Raw genomic sequence first — 19320 nt, 5'->3', positions numbered from 1 at the left:
GTAGCCTCGTCATAGTTTCATACCCTAAAAGAAAACCAAAGACGAAATGTTACATGACGTGTAAACTCAAATTAGGGTACCAAGAGAAATGATATTCCTAGTTCCTTCACTCTTGAAAAAAAAATTACTCAACATAAATAAAGATAAAAGAAAATCATGCACCAAAAGGAAGCACAATGTATTCAATAAAATTGACTTGATATAGCCAAAAGATTACTATTCCTCAAAACTAGAGGTCTAAGAATTCAGTGAAATGAATGCAGTCATACATGTAGACCAAATACTAGCTTAAATTCAACAAAAGATACTAAGGTAGAAATACTGCACGATTCACATACTAGAAAAATAAGTCGATAATTGGTTACTAACAGTGTCCCTGCCTCATCAGTGTTAACAAGAACAACACCATAACCCTGAAAGTAAATTCAACTGTTACTAATCTAGAAAGTGCATACCAGAAAAATGTGATAATAGAACAGTTAATATATTCACAAAATCTATCACCGATAAAACAGAATACTTTTACAGAAGAGGCCAATACAACATGCCAACTCATATATACATATATTGGAATAATACTTGAAAGAAAAAAAGTATTGGAGTATACTGTGGAATTAGTAATAGAAGAAATTGAAGAAACAACATGAAAGAAGAACTTCGAAAGATCATCAGAAAATCAACAAAAAATGCAGTACTTTATGTATATTTCATCGACCAATCAATAGAAATTAAAAATAAAATCACAAAGATCAATCCCAGCTTACTTTTGAGAAAAATTGACCCACTTTGGATAATTCCAATCACCTTTCTTCATTTCAATATCACTTCCTCCTGACTTCTTTGGTTCCTCAGCTTTGCACTTCAGGCAGCGGATATTTCTAGCAAAATTGGTGAAACTGCATCTGCAGCACATCAAAAGGGAATCAACCATGAGTTTAGGCAAAAACAAAAGTGAAAAAGGGACCTTAAGAAATAGAAAAATTGAAGAAACTGTGACTGTGGCACATCAAAAGGGCATCCATTCCAAGATTGAATTAAATATATACAAAAACTATAAATAGGATCATACTGTGTGAATTGTAAAACATGGGTAAAAAAAAAAGTTGAAAGAATGTATAAAAGGGGTAGTTTAACTCAGCTACAAATAGAATTAATCAAGGAAACAAAAAGAAATCATGAAACATAAAGAATAAAACTATTTGCAAACAACTAAAACCAAACAATTTTAGAAAGGGGACATACATTAAGAACTTGCACTCTTAACGGTGGACCAATTCAACATCAAATACTAACATACAGCACAAAAGTGAGCCCCAGTTGATTAAAAAAAACAAATCTTTTGTCTAAATCATTATCTTGATTACTCAATCAACTCATTAGTCATGGAACCCAATAGTGATCTAAGACCTCTTTCTGTTTTTCAGGCCCTTGAGTGGGGACATTGGGAAAATATATGGCCACCAGACTATGCCAGCAACTACAACCTTGTTACTAATATACAAACACTTCTGTTACCCCCAAAACACAGGTAAAAATCACATCTTTTTTCAGGGAAAATCAAAGCAAAATGTAATAGCTTTAGCTTATAAAAAAAGCTAAAGTAATAGAGTTTTCTGGACATTACAAGTGGGAATCCCCTTGCAAAGAGCCCAAGACCCACAACAGAAACCAGTGGCATAATTATAATAGGACTAAATACGCCATTTATGAAGAAATTTGTGCTTTTTTGGCTAGACTATACGCAGATGTAGACTAGTAGAAATTTTGCTCTAGTTCGAACCAAGTAAATTATGGTGTGTTGTTTCCTGTTATTTGGTTATTATTTGTTGTACTGTTATTTGTTTGATCAATTTTTTTGGTCTTTAAATTTGTATCTTGATTAAAGCTTCTATTTTGTGGTGTTCTTCCTGATATACTTGGCACAGCAAAAACTATCTATTTTTCAAGTTCCTCTACCAAAATTAGATACTATATGACCAAACCAAAACAACACTAAATATTGATAACCTTATATGAACAAGTCTATGCTCCTTTCTGCCTCAATTCAATATATGACATATCATATTTGACATACCACTGTCTTTTTACAGATTGAAACTTATATGTTTGAAGAAAAAATGAAAAAATAAATAAATAAAAAAACCCACTTTCTATATGTAGTATATGTTAAGTGTTGGTCAAATTCTCAAGGTCAACTTGTCTATTATTGGACATCATAACTGAATTTTGTAAATTCAGTTATGACAGTTGGTGCTCAGGCCTTGGAGGGGATTTCAGTCACTTACATCACATGTATATATATAAGGCTCCTATTCTATCATTTAATCCAATTCAGTTTTTACATACATTGTAATATTGAGAGTGAGTTTTAGAGAGCCTAGAGATATCTTGTACTACTGTTATGACAGAAGCTTCGACTCCATTGTTCAACAGATTGAAACTTAGAATCAATAAAGAGATTGCCAAGCCCTTGGGGCTGGTTTTGGCCGTGGAGTAGAGTGGTGTCTGGCCAACATAATAAAAGAGATAGTATTAAGGAACAGAATGAAACATCTCTGAATAATAAAAAAAAGATAAGTAAAAACTGCAAGCAATATTCATTTAGTTACCATATTAGGATTAATATGTACTCTCAGAAAATTATGTTTTCTATAAGATGGATGCATGTATTTATATGTTTATTCAACTAAGCCTCAATCAACGAAACTTAAACGAGTACTCTACCTGGACAAACCCATATAGGCCAGGAATGGACATAGCATTCGCACCAAGTACTTTTAATCCAAAGTCAACATGTGGCTGCAAAAAACATTAGAGACAATAATGAAAGAAGGAAATACATTTTTTTTTTAAGACAAGACCTAATAGAGTGCCACAAATATAAATAAGTAAACAAATAAATAAGAGTTCCATCAAATTATAGAACTCAAAACTGATTCTGTATATCCAACCTCTCCTCGAATGATTAGTTGTAGTGAGAAATAACTAGACTCATAATAGAAAGAGGCCATATGAATCACAATACTGATATGAAAATTTAACAAGAAGATTTTTATACTTCAAGAATTCAACAACTGAGCCCCAAAATTTAGTCAATGTATCATCAGAGACAGCTTAATAAAAATTTATATATTTATATATATTAAATCAAAACAGATATACATGCTTAATAACTGCAATTTAGCATCAAGATGACATGATTTTATGACAAATATAATTCAGAGACGTAAATATGACATGATTTTATAAATTCGATCAAGCACAGAACCATCTACACTGACAGTAACCATTTCCTGCCCAATGACAATTACATGAAGTTTTGAATAAGATGTACATTATCGAAAATAAGATTGCACAAGGGTCCAACAACTTTAAACCTCAGGCTGTGGACAGTCAGTTCTACTTCTGTGCACCATAGTCAGAATGTCTCGAGAATACCCATTTCCCTGGTACAAATGGAAAAAGAAAAAGCGTCAGAGCACTAAAAATCTTACAGAAAGATTAAATTATCTAGGACAGGCCTATGGCTACTAAAACTGTCAGTTAGTTTTCACTTAATTTAATCGGGTAAAATGGCATCCTTGTTAAATCAAAAACAAAATTCAGAGCTTTAGTCCCTTTGATAGATTTGTAACAGGAATAGTCCATGCATTATAGACTATTTGTTCCCTTTTTAAAAGTTTACCAAATTGGACTAGTACGCATTTTTTTTGTAATAAAACAGATGGAAAACTAACTGTACAACTTTCAAAATTCTGGTACGTATAAAGCAACTTAAGATACACAAAAATAGAACTTCAAAACATATTATTAATAACTATATTCTGACATGAGATGAATCATCAAAGCAGAAGAGTAAACATGAACTAAGTCTCCATGATCAAGAAAGGACTCGTGTAAGAAAAAGCAATATCAATAAGGGAATACACTTGGCAGCTGATATGAATAATTGTGATAAGTTCACATATATGATGATAAGTGTGCTAAATAAGTATAGGCCAACATAATCATTCAAAAGTGTGCTAAAGTAGTTGCTGAATTGGAGACCCTTTATGTATATATTGACATAGTTAAAAAATCAAGCAAAGCTAACATTTCAAGATATCGTTTAACTCACCAATGGAAATAGAGCCTCTACAAATATACCACTACACACTTAAACAGAGTGGAGAAGAGAAGATGTTTACCTCAATTGAAAGAAGAAAAGAGCAAAGAAATGGTTATATGTGTGAATCTATAAAAATGGTGATAATCTATATAGCCAGGACATAAAGTACAAATATAGTCACTCCAGTCTAAAAACTCACACCTCACGGCTGCATTCAACACCTCAAATATCAACCCTAATTGACCAACACCCAATCGTGCAAGGAAGACCCAAATTGAACAAGAGAGATGCTCCTGTTTTTATTCTTTATTTCACATGTATACACACATTATAATAAATCATATTAAAAATAATTAAACATAAGTGTATACAATGCAGAGCAAATTAATAAGGAAATTTACACACATATATATAACACATCCATGTATATAGATCAAGCATAATATTTGAAATAACAAACAGAATATCTTAAAAGAATATACCTTCTTATTCAGTTTCTAGAGATCTTTCTCCTTTTTTGAAAGTTTAAATCAAGCCCTAAATCAACTTTTTCCAACCATAATTGTAATGAAGTGAGACCGAAAAAAAAAACACAAATTAAGAGCACAGCAAAGAGACTAGAGCATAAAAATACCCCATAAATACAAAAATGGATATTAAAAAAAAAAGCTTATAGTAACTGAGAGAGGGACAAAAACCGGAGATACCCTGAGTGAGAGAAAGAGAAAGGTAACCAAGAAAAAAACACAAGAAAAAGATTACACATACCTGGGGATTCCGTGTGAAAGAGAAAGAGGCAGTGAGAGAAAGAGAGAAGCGGTGAGAAATAGGTAACGTTGAGTGAGAGGACGAGAGGGTTTGGGGATTAGGCTAGATAATTAAAGAGACTGTGGATCATACAACACGAATGGATCAATTATAATTTACACACTACTTAGTAACCAAAATGTTAAAGAGTTCATCTTGGTTACTTCAATTGGTAAATTTCTCAGATTTTCTAGATCAAGTATCATAAATGTAGCTCAATTTTGGAAACAAAACTAACATAAACGCTAAAATCAACAACTGAGCTGAGCAAAAGTACCATGAACTCACCTTAATGCATGAAGACTCATCTGAGCCTCCAATCGATGACGACCCTCCCAAGAATTTGACATCCGCTGCTCGAATCCAACATGAATGGTCCGGAGTCCCAACTTGGCGAGGATCGAATCGATCTCATTGCTAGATCCACCAGCCTCCACCACGATCTAAACAACTTCGTACGGCACCAGCATCAGCGAGTGCATCAGACCGGTCATGTGAAGGGCCTGGAACGTCCTAAAATAAATGGGAGTCACCATAATGACGGTTCTAGGGTTCTTGACTCCAAATTGACGCCTCTGTTCCCTCTGAACCGTGTCAATAACCGAGTCACCACAATGAGGTAGGGAGAGCTGGGAGTTTGAGGCTGTGGGGAAATTTATGAGAAATTTGGAGAATTTCCTCTCGGAAAGTTTGGAAATTTTTTTAGAGAGTCTCGGAGGTTCGGGAAAATTCGGGGTTTGGGTAGGGAGATTTCTGCTAGGTTTAGATAGATGTGAGGGAGAAAGAGAGAGTTAAGAGAGAGAATGAGATATGTAGATTTAGAAAATGAGAATAGTGAAATAATACAATATTTGGCACAATTATTTCATTTGCCGCCAAATGTATTTGTGCGCCATTTTTTTTATGTGCTGCCAAATTTTATGGGTTTAGGATAACACTTTTTTAAAAGAGTTATACTTAAATGTTGTGGAAAGGGTTATTTGGTGTAGTGTATATTCCTTCATAATTTCCTATGTAATTACAACATAGTTCAGACAGAATCAACAGGCAGACAAAATCAATAGAACTCAGTATGTTCCAAATCTAAAAATTAAAAAAACAAAATATGTAAGTGCTAACTCACTTGGAATATAGAACTCACTTGGAATAACTATGTAAGTGCTAACTAAATACTACAGTTAGTAAATTTTCTTAATTATGATATCAAAAGTTACTCTAGCTATGACTCATCCGCTCAAGAAACTCTAGCTATGATTTCAAAAGGTAACTCCAACAAGCCTCTTAGACCTTTACTCTATCTATGACCCATCCACTCAAGAAACTCTAGCTATGATTACCCCTTCAGATTCTACACCCCAAACAGGTATATAGGTCGATTCACTATTAGAATTTTCTCAGAAAAATCCACAAAATATGCCTAGAGTTGAGAATACCTTACTTCTAAATGAATTTGATTTCATTTATCTAGCCTAAACCGAATACTATTTCCCATTTACATTCAGACATAAACTAGACGGTATTGTATTCTCAAAGTAAAAAAAGAACTAACTAGAAAATCAAGACTCGAAAAATTCAAACCAGGTGAAGAAATACTTACAAATTATATGCTCGTTCAAGGAAGATATTGATACCTCCATAGGAAAGTTCTTTGAAAGCTTCTGAAAGTTGATGGAGGGTTTTTGAGAGATTCTGGAGAAGAAAAAGGGAATCTTTGGTTTTTGTAAAGGAAATTTTTTGAATGCAAAGGTGGTGAAGTTTTAGAACTGATTATCCTATTTATACGTAAACTGCGAAAAGTAGTCCGGGCCATCCGATTGGGTTAGATCAAGATCCGAAGGCCAAGATTAAATGAACCATATGGTGACAAAAAGGTGATAGGGCAGTTTTCTCAGTCCTCGAAACCTGAACGGATGCCAATTGCAGGAAGCCATGTGTCCAGTACTTGAGTAGTGGGCATGTACGATTTTATATGGCAGAAGTCTAAAAGCCCCTACTGTGCATGTCAGAGAGTGATGACATCGAGAACGAGCAGGAGCTCAGGTGGAAAATGTTGTACCCTAAAATTAGCATGAGTTCAATTACTCAGCTCGGGTCCAGCTGGCAGATGAATGTATGGAAAAATTGCCAAGTAAAATATCTTGCTAACAGTGATGTGAACACCTCGAGTTTGGGGGTTCGACAGCGCAATACATCCAATTTTTGGTTATCTGAGTTTACTACGAGCTAGGGTTCAGATAGTTGTTAAACACGAGCTCGGGTGAGAAATTCAGCTCATGAGAACCCTGGACAGACCGCCTACTTAATGATCCCAAGAGACTTGGAGACTCTTTATGCGCTCATTAATGCCCAAGCTGTATCACATATCTATCATTTATAATCAAAGATAACAGGAGTATGTTTATTCTATTATCAAATCATATCCCAATGTAAATGGGAATAATCTTTACTAGTTATATACCTTATTTATCCACGCGGTTACCGAAACCTGTGCATGGAATTTCCCTATAAATACTAGGAATGTTGGATCGGAAAAAGGGGGCCTATTTTTGTATTACCAAAACTCTGCTGGAATTGAGAGAGAAAAGTAATAATATTGACTCGTGGACTAGGAGGATTTTAACCACTAAACCACGTAAAAGTTGTGCGTCTTTGATAGGGTGTTTACTATTTCATTGCAGTTTATAATCTAGCACTAATCTACATGTTTAGTTTCTTAATACATTGTTGGTGAAAAACTGCATCAAGAGAACTCATTCAGCTCAATACACAACACGAAATAAGAACTAACAAGCCAATCGGCCATCTTAGAGGGACTAGTCTCGGGCTTTGACCAAATCAAGGCGTTCCCTTGACCTGGGTCGCGTAATCTATACTTCTTGGTTCTTTCAACTTTGATTTCAGGAAATTCTTCCTGACATGCCTAATCATTCCACACAAAAAATATGCCTTCACTCAATGTCCTCCAAGATGGCATCTCCCGCATCTGGCACATACTAAATAACTTCACCAGGCCTCACTGCCCCTCTGGCGGCTGTCCTGTAAACTATAACCCCTCCTGTCAAAACTAGGAGTAGTAGAACTATAAGGGGTCCTTCTTTTCTCGTTACTAGGCATCTTCTCCTACCTGATGTCGCAAATGGAAATTCCATTACATGAATTTCTTGCTCTACGACATTCTCAAACCAAAACTCATCTCTTGCATCTTCTATAACAGGGCCTCCCTACCACTCCCATACAATCAAGGATGGAGTTAATCGAGACCATCTACTGATCCGTTCTTGAGCAAACCCAAACATCCCTCGAAAACTGGAGGATAATGCTTCTAAAGTCTTCATACGATAACTCTTATCTGTTTCCATTTTCAGGTTGAACGAACACATGTGTCGTTACTGTCAACATATACAAAGCAGCGCTTCCCTGACGGAACCCACTATCACAACAATCCAATCTCCACATCCTGATCTAGTAGTCGTACTCACATACCAGCAAACATCTGCTGTGAATTCTAGGGGCAGATGGAGGGTTCTAACAGTCACTATCATCTGTAACCCCCATACTAACGATATGAGGTTCTTGAATAAATATGTTCTGAATTAGTCCGCAATCACTGACTTAACCTCTCAGCCCTTATATTCATATCTAGAAATATCCCACGGGTAGGTCTAAACAATCACAATACTTACACACATAACATACATATCAAAACACAAATCTATGCTGCTCATGCATCAATTATCAAATCCCATTACTACCAAATATACTCATACACATCATGCTCTCTATGCTAGCATCCAGACAGGGCACATAGATTCAATATAAACAATTAACCACAGAATCATGTCATTAAGTACCTAACCATGAGTGGAGCTTATCTTTAGCGGCGAGTGCACATGCCCAACCAGTCTTAAGGAACCCTTAAACCTAGACCGCTCTGACACCAAGTTGTAACGCCCTGGATGTAGTGTCCCAAATTTGCTAATAGGGCTTAGGGCCTTGATTAGCGTTCCTGGAGGGCAATAAGTGATTTATTATATTAATGTGTGAATCTGCTTCGTATGTGATTAGAAATGCATGTTTAGGTGAATTAAATATGCATGTGGGCCTCATTTGGTTATTAGGGGCATGTTTGTAATTTTAGCCCGTTGAGGGAATAAATGAAATATTTGTGATTATTGTGATCTTTACCACGTGTGAGTGGTGATATATTTGAGATGCACGATCTGAGATAGTCCTAGGGAGCAGTTTAGCTGGAAAGTCACAACGGGGTCGAATACCCGACTCGGGGCGAGTCGAGGGGTATTTCGAGCATCAGACATTTTACTGGGTTATCGGGTTATGAAAATAAATATTTGAAGATATATTCAAAGTTAGAACGTTAAGGAGGGAATATCGGGGAAATTTACCATTTTGCCATCGGGGACGTTTTTGGTACCCCGACCCTTGGAGGTAACTTAAGTGACCTAGGTTTAGTAAAACAAAACTTAGGAAACCCTCAAAAACTTAGGAACTGACCCTATCTTCCTTTCCTCTCTCTCTCTCTCTCTTTTCTCTAAACCTTACCAAGGGAAACATTGAAGATTAAGCAAGGAATTTGGGCTCTAAACTTGGGGATTAGCTCAATTTCAACTTGTGGAGTCAAGCATAGCATAAGGTAAGCTTTGAATTGTGATTTTAGTCTGTAGATTCTGTAATTAATGGCTAAGTATTTTTTTTTTCTTTCTTAAGTCCTTGAAGTTGAAGATTGAATTTGGGATTTGATTAAGTTTTAAGCTATCTTTTTGTCAGGTTTTGTTGATGGGATTATTCTAGGACTTCTGTGGTGATTAAATTGAGCTGTTAGATTGATTTTGGGGTAAATTGGCTTGGTTTTAGTTGTGAAAATGGAGGACTTTTCTAGGTTCCAAGGGTCGGGCCGCGTCATTGTTCCTGATGAGTCGTGGCCCTCTAAAACGTTTGGGAGGCCAGGAAGAGGGGCGAGTCGTTTTGCCCTATAGGTTGGGCTGCGGCGCGGATAGGCAGAAAAGGGAGGCTGAGCCTCTAGTTGGGGCGGGCCGCGGGGCATAGTGGGTTTTTAGACCTCGAGAAGGTTTTAAGCTCGAAAATCCAAAAGTTAAGGCTCGGGATGGATTTTATCACCCGGATTGATAGAATTCAAGGTCCCGGAGACTAGAATTATAACCCAAAGTTATTTAATGGATTAGAATTTGATGGATGGATGTTGTTGATATGTTGTCACTAGGTTTTTAGTGAGGCTCGGACTAGAGGATTGTGCTCAGGATATCGGTGCTTGGAAAGCTCGGGACACAGGTAAGAAAACGGTTGTACCCGTAGTGCAGGGGCATGGCCCTATGGTTTGTATTCCAGGGCACAACCCTATGTGATTGTCTTGCAGGGTGTAGCCCTATTAATTTTGTTTGTATTTCCTTAAGTATTTGTTAAGTTTATGCTATGTGTTGCATATCTGTAAATGTACGGCAAGGGCCGGGAACGGCGAAGGCCGAGAATGGCAAGGCTGAGTACGGCAAGGGGCCGGGAGCAATGTTAAGCACGTGGAGTGCAAGTTTCCAAGGTTCAACCCCTATTGGATACCTGAGATATCCTCACAGTGTAGACAGCAAACCCATGGCCTGGTAAAGCGCCTGGGACGACATGGTCGTTATGTGTTTGGCCTATTGGCAGTTTTGTTATATGCTGATTGATAGTTGTGCATATGTTTATTGCTGGTGTGGAGTTTTCTTGCTGGTCTTCCGCTCACAAGTTCTCTATGGTGCAGGTGAGGGCAAGGGAATGGTCGATGAACCATGAGTACGAAGAGCATGAAGCGGCCTGTACATGTTCGCCTGCCTGGTTGCCACGGCCAAGGGTATTTTAATTGGGAGATGTTGTGTATTAATCCTAATTTTGTTGTCTAGTTGACTTTAATTATATTTTGAGTTGTAAATATTTCTTAACAATATTTTGGGATCCCAAATTTATAACACTTTATAATTTCAATGAATGATTACGTTTTCAAATTATATGACTTTTTTTACAATTTAGCTACACTTTTAACCTAAAACCTCGATTAGCGAGTTAATTTCATGTTTTAAACTCACTTAGTAATCGCCCTAAGGAGGTAGGGCGTTACACTAGATAACCAAGACCATTACACTGTGTGTTTAAAATAGTGCTTAACCTACTCAGCAAGTCTTTTGAACTTAAATATGTAATTAAATACTAAGTCAAGGTCAAGTAATAAAAGATCTAGTCAACAAAATAATTGTTTTTCTTTAAAATATTAAGTTTATACATGGGATCCGAAAATCAGTTTTCAAACTTGAAAAAGGCAAATAGAATACAAATTTAGCCGTGCTAAGCTGCTAAACAGGGTTTAACACTAGTTCCTCCCAAGCTATCTCGATCGTGGCGATCGAGAAGGCTGCATAAGTATAAACTGCCTCTGAAGCTCTACAACTCATGGCTGGTCCATCAATCTTTTCCCTTACCTTCACCACGTAGCACCTGTGAGCCAAGGCTCGGCAAGAAAACTTAAACCAACATGCATAACTTGGGAGTATTATAAAAGAAGTATATATAAATCATTGGATTTAATTAACAACAGGATATAACTAACCAACCAGTTGTATTATTCAACTCAGTCAAATATGAAAAATGAACTCATCAAACGATAACAATGATTAAGTGTGAACCAAACTTCTGTTTATGGTATAATATCAAGGCCCGACGCCCTTAGGCCGACCCTGACACCTTTAGGTCAGCCTGTAAACATATACAATCACAAGTACACATTGCATAGCACATATGTTCATATTCATAATATATTCATATAAAGGGTTTAAGCCCCATTCACAACTCGAGTGTAGTTTTCTTACCTCAGGTCTCGAGCACCAAGCGTATGACAGCCCCGAGCACGATCCCTAATCCTGAGCCCTTGTGATAGTGGATAGAAAATAAGATCCTAAACCATTTAAAAGCTTTGGAATCAAACACTAGCCTCTGGGACCTCGAATTCTACTAAATCGGGTAGTAAAATCCTTCACGAGCCTTAACATTTGAGTTCCCGAGCTAAAAACCTTAACCTCCCTTATTTTCCATTTAAGGTCGCGGCATGCCCTTTAGAGCTGTGACCCACTACTTGGTCAGAGGGTAAGGCTCTCCTAGCTGGAGGACACGGGCCACGACATGCTCCCCCATGCCGCGACGCTTGGGCAAACCAGAGGCGTCTCCAACCTCTTCAAACAGGCGAGTCGCGACTCGGGCCTCCGAACCTAGAAATCCATACATTTCTTTTGTGGCTTTATTTAAGCCAAACCCATAAATCTTCAACCAATTCAGCCCCTATTCTCATAATTAAATCCAGAGTTCATATCACAGCAGCATAACCACCTAAATTTCTAACGAAAATCCTCCTAGGAACCTAGAATTAAGCCAAGAGCCCTTTGAAACATAATGAGCTTAAGAACATTTACACTAACAATAGAATCCACACAAAAATTAGGTTATGAAGCTTACATCTGGAGTGGTTTTGACCCTGAACTGATCCTCAAATAGTTTTTTCTCAAATTCCCATCTTAAATCCACAAATTACAGCCTCAATCCTAAGGTTTCACTTCAAACCCTTAATGACTTTGAGAGAGAGAGAGGTGAACGTGAGAGAGAGAAGGTTTAGAGGTATTCTGATATGTTCTAGTTATTTCCTAAGGTCTCTAAGCTTATCCCTCACCCAATAGAGCAAAATACCCTTAGTATTATCTCAGCCCTACATTGCCTATAAAGGCAAAAGGGTCATTAGCCCTGATTCCTGTTAATTCCTCGTGTCATCCAACCAATTCTCTATTAATTCTGACATGCCAAACTAATCACCAAATACTTTACTCATTCCTCAATAAAACTCACATATTATAACATTTATGCCCGCTACGGGCCAATATTACAAAAATGCCCTTATTGTAAAAAATGGGTACACATGCTTATCTAATACTCATAAACATGCATATAAATATATTTATATCATCATATATATCATGAATGCCATATAGTCACGCATTTTACTAACTAATCATGCATACATCCAATTATGCCCTCCCGACACTCTAATCAAGGCATTAAACATTATTAGCATTTTTGGGACATTACAACTATGATGTCAATAAATGACATCAATGATGATGTCAATCATCTCATGAGTCATTGGAGCCTCATCACCCACTACTGGAGGCATATCAACTTCACCGTGGTAGGTCCATGATAACTCTAGGATATAGAGTTATTTTTATGATCTTTGAGCTTGTTTTTAAGTTGAAAAAGAGTAATGGAAGTGTGTTTAATGTGATTTTGTTTAATTTTTATCCTTTTTGTTCTAGGTAGTGAGTCCATATTAAGAGTTGGTTATTTGGTGTATTATTTGTAAATATTTTATGTTAATGTCTGTTCTGTGTGGTTAGGAAAGGAAGCTTAAAATTGCCAAAAAGAATTAAAAGGAGCAGAAGGAAATTGGGGACTGAAAGGGGAGCATTGCTGTTTCGATGCTGTAGGCCAACCGCATAGCAATCCTGGGAAGAAGACAGATGACGTGGACAAAAGCCAGCTACACTTAAGTAATTACCTCAGCACCTATGGGGCATCTATTTTAATGAATTAAGTCAGCTAGCTAAGGTGGCAAGAGAGGGACAAAAGTTGGAAATGGGCTGTCTAATTAGGGTAAGGAAAAGGACCCTAAAAAGGGAAGCCAGCCGAAATAGGGGGGGGATATACCATTTTTATCACAACAGAGAAAAGAGAGAAGTACAGGAGAATATACACAGAAAAAGGCAGTACCCAAAGGAGGAAGAGTCACGGCCAAGGAAGGAGGAGGACTTTAGAACCCGATTCTACTTCTTCTCTTTCTTCTATATTTCCTTTTCTGTAGTGTATACTCTTGATTCTATACTTGTGAACTGAATATTTTCTATGGATGAACAATTTCTATTTTGGATTGTAATTTTCAGTTCAGATATGAATTAATTTCCTTATGATTTGGGTGGCTATGAACCCTATATGATGAAGTATTGATTCAATGCTTGAGTTTAGTAATTTTGCCATTGTTCATTTAAGTGTAATTAATGCTCAATGATTGTTGTTTAGTGGCCATAATTAACAATTAACTAGCTAGATCTGATTTTGGAAAGAATTTGTCTAGTTGAATCCACTTAAATGATGCAAGAGAAATGCCATGTTTAGGTAGTTCTTAGTAGTGAAATAGGAATATTTTGCTACCTTGTATAACCTGAGATTTGGTGATTAAATGCGTGTTTTACAACCTGATTTAATATAGGAATGTGTTAAATTAAGTTGTGGAATTATATCAGTGGGTTTTGGAAAAAGCTTACTGGTCTCTTGTGAATTCGGTTAACTCTGTGCCTGATTGCTGAACAATTGCTGAACCATTGCTATAACAACTGGGCAATTTATACAGGGGAAATAGCCATCCAGATCTAATTGTTCACATAGATCTTCTCTGAATTAAATTTTTTTTGAGTTCTTCATTTTATTTTAATTAAAATTACGTATACACATTAAATTTCAGATTCATATTCCAATCATGTTCTTAATTTTGTTATCCTATTTTTAAATTGTTCTTTAGTTGATTTTGCAATTATTTAAGTTAAAATCCCTGTGGAGACGATACTCATTTACTACTATATTACTCGTTGTCGACAGTGTATACTCGCACATTTTAAATGCTATAATTTTTCGCAACAAGTTTTTGACGCCGTTGCCGGCGACTTTAAAATTAAATTCAGTTTTATCAACTATTTGACAATTTATTTTGGTTCTTTTAAACTTTGTTGGTTCAGGTTGTGCAATCTCAGGTACCTACAGTGTATGAACCAGCAAGAGGACAGTGAACTTGCTCCTATTGACCCCGAGATCGAACGTACTTTCAGAAAAAGGAGAAAGGCTCAAAAGGCTAACAGCCGAGGCACTAGGGCTGAGCATGTTGATGAAGAAGGGGATGGCCAGCAGGTTACTAATCCCATTGTTTTGGCGGATGACAGAGCCAGAGCAATACGGGAATACACTGCCCCCATGTTTAATGAGCTAAATCCAGGCATTGTGAGGCCAGAAATACAAGCAGCTCAATTCGAGCTCAAGCCAGTGATGTTTCAAATGCTCCAAACCGTGGGGCAGTTCTGCGGGATGCCAACGGAGGATCCTCATCTCCACCTCCGTTCATTCTTGGAGGTGAGCGATTCCTTTAAGCTTCAAGGAGTGAGTGAAGAAGCATTAAGGTTGAAGCTATTTCCATTCTCGTTAAGAGACCGAGCTAGATCATGGCTCAACACTTTGCCTCCTGATTAAGTCACAAATTGGAATGATCTTGCTGAAAAGTTTCTGCGCAAATATTTCCCTCCCACCAGAAATGCAAAATTTCGAAGTGAAATCATGTAATTCCAGCAGCTTGAAGATGAATCAACCAGTGATGCATGGGAGAGATTTAAGGAGCTTTTTGTGGAAGTGTCCACACCACGGCATCCCGCACTGTATACAGATGGAGACCTTCTATAATGGCCTCAATGCAGCTTCTAGAATGGTATTAGACGCGTCAGCCAATGGAGCTATTTTGTCCAAGTCTTATAATGAAGCTTTCGAAATTCTGGAAAGGATAGCCAGTAATAATTATCAGTGGTCTAATACAAGAGCTCCACAAAGTAGAAAAGTGGCGGGGGTTCTTGAAGTAGATGCATTAACTGCTTTGACAGCCCAAATGGCCTCCATGACTAATACTCTGAAAAATATGAGTTTGGGGAACAACATTCGGCCAACTGCTGCCATTCAAAGTGGAGACATTTCTTGTGTATATTGTGGAGATGGGCACATGTTTGACAATTGCCCTTCTAACCCAACAGCAGTTTGTTATGCGGGAAACCAGAACTTTAACCGAAATAGTGGCCCATACTCAAATTCATATAACCCAGCTTGGAGGCAACATCCGAATCTGTCTTGGGGGGGTCAAGGAGCAAGTTCCAGCAACACACCTGCACCAGTAAAGCAAGCTTATCCACCAGGTTTTTCTCAGCAACCACGGGCTCCACAACCGCAACACCCTCAAGGCTCCCAATCTAATTCTTTGGAGAGTTTAATGAGGGATTATATGGCCAAGAATGATGCAATGATACAGAGTGAGCCTGCATCTCTTCGAAACCTTGAAATGCAGCTGGGGAAATTGGCCAATGAATTAAAAAATAGGCCGCAAGGTTCTTTACATAGTGACACGGAGAATCCAAGGAGGGATGGGAAGGAACATTGCAAGGCTATCAATCTAAGGAATGGAAAAATTCTGGAAAATTCTGAGGAGAAAATAAAGGGCAGTGGGGAGCCCACTTCAATCCAAATCGAAGGAGAATCGAGTAACAAAACTGCCCAGGAAATTACTGAAATAGGCCCAGTTGCTACAGCAAAGGGTCAGCAATCTGTTTCAGTAAATTCTGGACCTAAACCGCCCCTTCCATTTCCTCAGAGATTTCGGAAATAGCAACAGGATGGTCAATTCAGGAAGTTTCTGGATGTGTTGAAACAGCTGCATATTAACATCCCCTTGGTCGAAGCACTGGAGCAAATGCCAAATTATGTTAAGTTCTTAAAGGATATCTTGACGAAGAAAAGGAGATTGGGGGAGTTTGAGACTGTAGCTCTTACAGAGGGTTGCAGTGCTATGTTGAAAAGTAAGATCCCTCCTAAGTTGAAAGACCCTGGCAGTTTTACGATTCCGTGTTCTATTGGAGGTCGGGATGTTGGAAGAGCATTATGTGATTTGGGCGCGAGCATTAACCTCATGCCAATGTCTATCTTTAAGAAGCTGGGTATTGGTGAAGCACGGCCTACGACTGTTACATTGCAGCTTGCTGATAGATCCATGGCTCATCCCGAGGGCAAAATAGAGGATGTTCTAGTACAAGTTGATAAGTTTATTTTTCCTACCGACTTTATCATCCTAGACTATGAAGCGGATAGAGAAGTGCCCATTATATTGGGTCGGCCATTTCTTGCTACGGGGCGTACTCTCATTGATGTGCAGAATGGGGAACTTACTATGCGAGTTAATGACCAGCAAGTCACTTTTAGTGTGTTCAAAGCAATGAAGTTTCCTGATGAAGTTGAAGAGTGTTCAAGAATTGAGGTGATTGACACTCTAGTAGCTGAAAGACTTAACAAAAGTGTGGAAAAAGCTGCAATGGGTACTCATATTTTTGAAGACTTTGAGGATTCTAGTAGTGAGGAAGAGCAGATAATTACTTGGGTGGATTCTTATAAACCAGCAAAAAAATTCAACAAAATTTTTGAGGCTTTGAATCTGCTAGAAAAGCACTTCCAGCCACCAAAACCGTTTGTTGAAGAGCCACCCCAGCTAGAGTTAAAGCCGCTGCCCAGCCACTTGAAGTATGTGTACTTGGGTGAAAATGACACACTTCCTGTAATAATCTCTTCCTGCCTGGAGCCTATTGCTGAAGAGTCATTGCTGAAGTTACTGAAACAGCACAAGAGGGCTATTGGATGGACAATGGCCGATATTCAAGGAATTAGTCCAGCGCTATGTATGCACAAGATATTACTGGAATGTGATTGTACTCACTCTGTAGAGCAGCAAAGGAGATTGAATCCCGTGATGAAGGATGTGGTTAGAAAAGAGGTCATCAAGTGGCTTGATTATGGCATAGTTTACCCGATTTCCGATAGCTCTTGGGTTAGTCCCGTCCAATGTGTTCCTAAGAAGGGAGGTGTCACGGTGGTAACAAATGACAGTAATGAACTTATTCCTACTCGCATAGTTACTAGGTGGCGTGTCTGCATGGATTACAGAAAATTGAATAAAGCCACAAGAATGGACCATTTCCCTTTGCCTTTCATTGACCAAATGTTGGATCGCTTGGCGGGTAAGGAGTTTTTCTGTTTTCTTGACGGTTATTCTAGGTATAATCAGATATCTATAGCACCAGAAGACCAAGAGAAAACTACGTTCACCTGCCCATACGGAACATTTGCTTTTAGGAGGATGCCCTTCGGGTTATGTAACGCACCAGCCACATTTCAGCTGTGCATGATGGCCATTTTCTCGGATATGGCAGAGAATATTTTGGAAATTTTCATGGATGATTTTTCTGTTTATGGGGACTCGTTTGAAAGCTGTTTGGAGAACTTAGAAAAGGTGTTAAAAAGATGTGAAGAAACCCTTTTAGTGCTGAACTGGGAAAAATGTCATTTCATGGTACACGAGGGCATTGTATTGGGTCATAAGGTGTCTAGAAAGGGGATAGAAGTTGACAAAGCCAAGCTGGAAGTTATTGAGAAATTGCCAGCCCCTACCACAGTTAAAGGCATAAGAAGTTTCCTTGGACATGCTGGTTTTTACAGACGCTTTATTAAAGACTTTTCTAAGGTGTCTAAAACCTTGTGTAGCTTGTTGGAGCAAAACAGGCCATTTGAGTTTACTGCTGAGTGTAAAGAGGCATTTTTAAGATTGAAGACAGCTCTTATTACAGCCCCAGTGATTGTAGCACCTGACTGGTCGTTACCCTTTGAACTCATGTGTGACACCAGCGATTTCGCCATTGGAGCTGTTCTTGGGCAGCAGAAAAACAAGATCTTTCACTCTATTTATTATGCAAGCAAAACGCTGGTTGATGCCCAAATTAACTACACTACTACTGAAAAGGAGTTGCTGGCTGTAGTTTTTGCCTTTGAAAAATTCAAATCATATCTTGTGGGGACCAAAGTCATTGTGTATACTGACCATTCTGCAATCAAGTATTTGATAGCCAAGAAGGACTCTAAACCGAGGCTAATACGTTGGGTTTTGTTGCTGCAAGAGTTCGATTTGGAAATCCGAGACAGAAAAGGGAGAGAAAATCAAGTGGCGGACCACTTATCAAGGCTGGAAACTAACACTCACAGCAGCAATTTAGAGGCAGAATTACAAATTCAAGACTCATTTCCTGATGAACAGCTGCTGGTTGTGGAGCAAGAACAGGTACCATGGTATGCGGATGTTGTAAACTTTTTAGTTGGGGGTGTACATCCACCTGACTTCAACAAACAGCAACTGAAAAAGTTTCTTCATGACATCAGATATTATTACTGGGATGAACCGTACCTTTACAAGCAGTGCCCCGACCAGATAATGAGGCGTTGTGTGCCTGAAAATGAAGTGTCCAGCATCTTAGAGCACTGCCATTCAGCCCCATATGGTGGCCATTTCGGTGGACAGTGGACAGCAGCTAAAGTATTCCAATCCGGTTATTATTTGCCATCCATTTTTAAAGACGCTCATGAGTTCGCTAAGAAGTGTGACCGCTGTCAGCGTGTAGGCAACATTTCAGCAAAGAATGAGATGCCGTTGAACTATATTTTGGAGGAGGAACTATTTG

At 38.1% G+C, this 19320-nt stretch overlaps 1 protein-coding gene and 1 long non-coding RNA gene across 2 annotated transcripts; one reads left to right on the top strand and one right to left on the bottom strand.

Annotated features, from left to right (window-relative positions):
- Window positions 1–75: 75 nt before the first annotated feature.
- Window positions 76–2813, bottom strand: LOC133784207 (uncharacterized). The gene is made up of 3 exons (XR_009871199.1): window positions 2725–2813; window positions 765–878; window positions 76–111 (listed from the first exon to the last, which is right to left on the bottom strand). It is a non-coding gene; the product is annotated as an uncharacterized LOC133784207 (long non-coding RNA).
- A 12633-nt stretch (window positions 2814–15446) lies between these two features.
- LOC133785486 (uncharacterized) lies at window positions 15447–16430 on the top strand. Its single transcript, XM_062224715.1, has one exon. It carries the CDS (start codon window positions 15447–15449, stop codon window positions 16428–16430), a length of 984 nt encoding a protein of 327 aa, XP_062080699.1.
- The last annotated feature ends 2890 nt before the right edge of the window (window positions 16431–19320 follow it).

The sequence above is a fragment of the Humulus lupulus genome, chromosome 6, assembly GCF_963169125.1.
Source record: "Humulus lupulus chromosome 6, drHumLupu1.1, whole genome shotgun sequence".
Lineage (NCBI taxonomy): Eukaryota > Viridiplantae > Streptophyta > Magnoliopsida > Rosales > Cannabaceae > Humulus > Humulus lupulus.
This window is presented reverse-complemented; position numbering and strand designations above follow the sequence as displayed.